General features: G+C 72.4%; 2 protein-coding genes across 2 annotated transcripts in view; one reads left to right on the top strand and one right to left on the bottom strand.

Annotated features, from left to right (window-relative positions):
• Positions 1 to 1,790, bottom strand: part of AURANDRAFT_61608 (hypothetical protein) — a gene marked incomplete at both ends in the record, with an annotated part of 3,227 nt that extends 1,437 nt beyond the window's left edge. The window contains 2 exons of the mRNA XM_009035397.1: positions 6 to 1,613; positions 1,689 to 1,790. Of these exons, the coding sequence (XP_009033645.1) occupies positions 6 to 1,613; positions 1,689 to 1,790 (1,710 nt within the window). The remainder of the gene's footprint in view (positions 1 to 5; positions 1,614 to 1,688) is intronic.
• A 1,082-nt stretch (positions 1,791 to 2,872) lies between these two features.
• Positions 2,873 to 4,741, top strand: AURANDRAFT_61607 (hypothetical protein; the record flags this gene model as incomplete). The annotated part of the gene is made up of 1 exon (XM_009035800.1): positions 2,873 to 4,741. The coding sequence occupies one exon, from the start codon at positions 2,873 to 2,875 to the stop codon at positions 4,739 to 4,741; it is 1,869 nt and encodes a 622-aa protein (XP_009034048.1).
• Between the last annotated feature and the right edge of the window lie 466 nt (positions 4,742 to 5,207).

The raw sequence follows: 5,207 nt of genomic DNA, 5'->3' as shown, positions 1-5,207 counted from the left end.
CGCACGAGGGGCCGGAGCCGCTCGGGCAGGGCGCCGTGGGCCGCCGGCGCGACGGCGCAGCAGGCCGCGGCGGCGTTGACGGCGGCCGCGGCGCTCCGCGGCGGCGCGGCGCCCGCCTGCGCGGCCGCGCCGGGGTACGCGCGCGGCGCGGCGCGCTCGCCGCAGCCCGCGGCCGCGAGGCGCACGACGACCTTCAACACCGTCGCCGCCGCGGCCTTGGGCCGCGTGCGCGCGCCCCGCGCGAGCCGCGCGAGGAGCCGCGCGGCGCGGCGGGACGCGCACACGGCCGCGGACCGGCCGTCGCCGCAGCCCGCGGCCGCGACCGCCGCCCAGCGCTCGAGCGCGGCGCCGTCGCCGCCGCCGGCCAGCGCGGCGCAGTCCACGGCGAGCTGCGCCAGCCGCGCGTCGTCGTCCGTGTCCGCCGCCGGGTGGCCCGCCTGGCCGGGCCGCGGGCCCCGGCGGCCCGGGAGGCCGTCGCCGCCGCCCAATCGCGCGGGCTCCGCGCACTCCACGGCGGCGCACAAGCCCGACGCCAGCGCGTCCTCGCAGACCCGCAGCGCCCGGCGCGCGGCGCGGCCGGACCGCGTCGGCCGCGCGCACGCGTCGTCCAACGCGGCGAGCGCCGCGCCGCACTCCTCCAAAGCCACCGCGTAGGGTTTGGGCCGCCGGAGCTTCGCGGACTCGTCGTCCGTGTCGTCGCTCTCGTCGTCGTCGTCGTCGACGTCCCCGAAGTAGCGCGCCGCCGCCGCGTCGGGCGACTTGGGCGGCGTCGCGATCGGCGCCTTCAGACTCGGCGGCGGCGGCGGCGAGGAAATCTGCGAGACGTCGGGCCTGGGCAGGAACCGCGCGTCGCGCAGCGCCGCGGCGGCGGCGGCGACGAGGGGCCCCGCGGCCTCGAGCCGGTCGTCGCCGGTTTGCGTCGGGCCCCGCGCGGCCATGGCATATGTTCTAGCTTCAGATCGCCGCGCCTCCAACGCGTCCTCGGGCACGTCGCGCACCGTCAGCACGAGGGGCCGCCGCGGCTGGCGCAGGCGGTCGATGACCTCGTCGTGGAGCAGCCCGAACGTCGACTCGCCGCCGATGGCCACGAGCAGCGCGCCGCGGCGCATGCCCGCCGCGGCCGCGGCGCCGCCCGCGTCGACGTCGTGCACGACGGTCTGCTCCAGCACGTTCTCGAGCGTCATGCCCAGGCGCGGCTCCGCGAGCACGACCTCGTAGGACTCGCCGCGGAACCCGAAGCGCCCGTAGTCCTCGCCGTCGTAGGACCCGTCGCTGCCGCTCTCCGCGCCGTCGCTGTCCTCGGCGCCCGAGTCGTCGTCCGACGCGGCGCCGTCGTCGTCCGACGCCGCGTCGCCGCCGCCGTAGGCGGACCGCGCGGGCGACAGCGCCCCGGAGAAGCTGCTCCGCGGCGAGCTCGCCTCGAGCTCGTCGGGCGGCGGCTGGAGGTCGATGCCCGGCGGCGAATGGCCGTCGTCGACCCAGACCTCGTCGGCGCTCGCCGGCGCCGCGGCCTCGGGGGACCGGGGCGCCTCGGCCTCGGCGACGACGGCGGGCACCGGCGCGGCCGCCTCCTCCTCGGGGTTGAGGTCGTCGCAGGCCGCCGGCGCGGGCGCCTGTGTGTGGCCGTTGGGCGGCGTTTCCTCCTTGGTTTCTTGCGCTTCGGGCTCCTCGCTTTCGCGGGCTGCTACGTCGTCCTTGTCCGGCATACGCTGGTCCGCGTCGACGGGCGCGTCCTCCTCCTCCATGGCGACGGAATCCTCGCGCGCGGCGACTGCGGCGACTTGCTCCATCGCGTGCGCGCGCCGCCGTCCGAAGCGGGCAATCGCTGCCCGTCGTCGGTTTGTGGACTGTGGCAGATTTGCAAAGCCCTCGGTTTAATTAAGCTGTCGAGGTGTTCTCACTTGTCGGCGCCGACTCGTCGTCTCGTCGCGCTTAATCTCGACGCCTCGACGTCGGTCACACCCTCGTCTGGTCGTTGCCCTCGTACGCGACGCAAACACCCATCAAAAATAGCGGAAAAGATGTTCATCGCTCGCTACAATATCGCACTCATCGCCGCCTTAATCGCGGCCCTCGGGCGACGCTTCGTCAACGAACCAACAGTCAGAGTCGCGCCCGGGACAAACGAAGGAATAGCTGCGTTACAGACTTCCGGCGCTCTCCTGAAACGGTCGACGAGCCTCGTCTCGTTCGACACGGACCTCTACGCGGAAGGCCTCGAGTCGCTGCTGCCGGCCTTCCGCGCCTTCGGCGTCCTCTACGAGAAGGCCGCGGCGTCGGACATTCGCTCGAACGCGAAGAAGCTGCGGCTCTCCGCGTCGAAGGCGCGCGCGCGCGCCCGGTCGCCGCAGCACCGCGAAGCGCGCGGCTGGATCCGCGCAGTGTCCAAGAAGGACATCTGCGGCATCCTCGACAGCGCCGACTCGTCCAAGGACTCGGCCGCGCGCGCGCTCTTCTGGGTGAACCGCATCGCGCAGCTCGTGGCGCGCGCCTTCGAGCGCGCGCTCGCCGAGGGCGCGGACGAGCCGCTCTCGAAGAGCGTCACGGCGTCCTACCTCGAGACCTGCGCGCCCTACAACAGCCAGTTCTTCCGCGAGCTCGCCAAGGTCCTCCTCCGGGCGACGCCGGACCGCGCGGCCTTCGCGAGCGCCTTCGGCGTCGACGACTTCGCCGCCGCGGAGCCCCACCTCCGCAAGTGGATCCGCGAGAGCGCGGCGGCGCGGTCCCGCGTCGACACGTTCTTCCGCGAGAACCCGGGCTACGCGCCCCAGCCCGCCATGTAGCTCGGCGGGCGTAACATCGACGTCGACAGACCCCCGGCGGCCTCGACTCAGTCGATGTGCTGGGTTGCACATTGAGATCTGCGACGAGCATGGCGACGAAGCTACTGCTAGCACTCGGTGCGCTCGGCGTTTGCGATGGCTTCCGCGCCGCCGTCGCGCCGGCGGCCCGCGGTGCGCCGCTCCAGCAGACGACGAACAAGATGCCCGAGATTCCCGCGTCCATGGCGGAGCCGGGACTGAAGGTACCGGCGACGGCCTGGAAGTGGCCGCGGTCCTGGCCCTACGGCAAGGACGGCTTCCGCAAGGAGGAGGGCCTCGTCGAGGAGGTCCTCGAGGGCGCGCCGATCCTCGACGCCGCCGCCGGCGAGGCGCTCGGCGGCCACCTCGTGCGCCACCTCGAGTCCGGCGCGGGCAAGGTGCTCGAGATCGACGGCTCGTGCAGCGGCGCGTCCTACATTCCCGCCGACGGCGGCGGCGAGGAGCTCTGGTTCCCGCCGAACGAGGTCGTCAAGGCCGACGCCGCCGCCGTGCTCCAGGAGGGCGGCGTCCTCGAGTACGCCGACGAGTCGTTCGACGCCGTCGTGCTCTACAGCGCCGCGGAGCTGGTGACGTCGCCCCGCGCGACGTTCCGCGAGCTCTGGCGCGTGCTCAAGCCCGGCGGCCGCGCCATCGTCGCCTTCAGCGCCGCGCGCTGCTCGCCGGGCGGCCACGCGGCGCAGCAGACGCAGACGTGGCGCGACTACAACGACGCGCAAAGGCTCTGGGTCGTCGGCTCCTTCTTCCACTTCAGCGCGGGCGCGCCGGCCGCGGCCATGGTCGCGACGGACGACGAGCGCGCCCAGCAGCTCTGGGGCGCGGGCTGGCGGGGTCTGCGGGGCTACGACTACTTCTCGGACGCCGACGACGGCTCGGAGAACAACCCCATCGCGAAGCTCGCCAAGGAGAAGGCCAAGGAGGCGTCGTCGGGCACGCCCCTCTTTGTGGTGATGGCCGACCGCGCGCGGGACGTGCCCGCGGGCGCGGGCGCCGCCGCCGCGGCGGACAACGCGCTCTGGAACGTCGACCACATGGAGGAGGACGACAAGCGATTGTGCGCGACGCGGCTCATCCAGCTCATCGAGGACAACGAGCCCGACTTCGGCCGGCGCGAGGCGCTGGCGGCCCAGGCGACGCGCATGCTCCCGGACATCTACGAGGTCATCAAGCCCATGGCCGTCGTCATCGCGACGCCGCTCCTGGCCCAGTTCTCCGCGAACGTCGCCTGCCGCTGGGACCCGGCCTCCGGCGCGCAGCGCAAGGCGCTCAAGGAGGGCCTGGGCATGGCGACGCCCCGCGACGGCTTCTGGAAGCCCCTGGGCGACACGACGGCGGCGCTGTCCGTCGACGACAAGCTCTGGCTTCTGGCGGACTGCCTGCCGCACTTCCAGACGTACGGCGACGACGAGGACGCGGTGCCGCCGGCGCTCGCGGCGCTGCTGCGGGGTGCGGGCGAGTCCGGCGCCGACGAGGGCGGCGTGCTCCAGCGCGCGCTGGCGCTCATCGGGGAGAAGCTGCCCGCGTTCGAGGACCAGCCGAAGCAGCTCCTCGCGATCGATCTGTGCGCGCGCGACTACCTCGCGGGCGCCTTCGGCGCGGCGTCCACGGCCGAGGCGCTGGCCGAGGGCGACGCCTTCCTCGCCTGGCTCGGCGCCCAGACCGCCGACGACCTCGAGCAGCTCGCGGAGCAGCGGAAAAGTTACCGCGAGGACGCGACGGAGAACGCGGAGCTCGCGGACCTCGACCCGGAGGCCGCGGCGAAGAAGAAGGACGACGAGCGCCGCGCCAAGCAGGTCGAGGCCATGCTCGCCGACATCATGAAGAACAAGGGCGGCGACGACGGGCCCGCCGACCACGCGGAGTCGCCGAAGAACGGCGACGCCGTCGGCGTCGGCACGCCCCTCTTCGGGAAGAAGAAGTAGGCGGCGCGCGTGCCCCGATTAACGGCGCGTAGCTCTCGTGTGCTCGTGGACTGCGGCCCGGGATAGTATGCTGCTTTACTACTAGTAGTCTGCGTCCGAATCTCCCAAGTCCTCGAGGAAGTAGCAGACGTTGTTTGCAACCTCCTTGCGGCACGGCAGGCCAACATCATCGGTGGACATGCAATAATTGAGGTGGTTTTGGCACTCGTCGGCTAAGGCCATCAGCGCGGACGAATCAGGCCAAACGTTCGACGGCGGAGTCCCGTAGGCCGCTTCGTAGCGGACGTACGTCCGCCGGTACGCCACCAGCCCGCCATTCTTGGAGGAGACCGACATGATATCGAGTGCAGGAGAATCATCGTACTCATAGTACGGGATCTCTCGGCCGGTCAGTAAGAGGCAGTCCTCCGCATACGAGTCTTGCTTCGAGTGAAATTCCCAGATCTTTTTGAGAACTTCGGACGTA

The sequence above is a fragment of the Aureococcus anophagefferens genome (genome assembly GCF_000186865.1).
Source record: "Aureococcus anophagefferens unplaced genomic scaffold AURANscaffold_3, whole genome shotgun sequence".
Taxonomy (NCBI): Eukaryota; class Pelagophyceae; order Pelagomonadales; family Pelagomonadaceae; genus Aureococcus; species Aureococcus anophagefferens.
The sequence above is the reverse complement of the archived record's forward strand: the minus strand, read 5'-3'. Positions and strand labels throughout refer to the sequence as shown.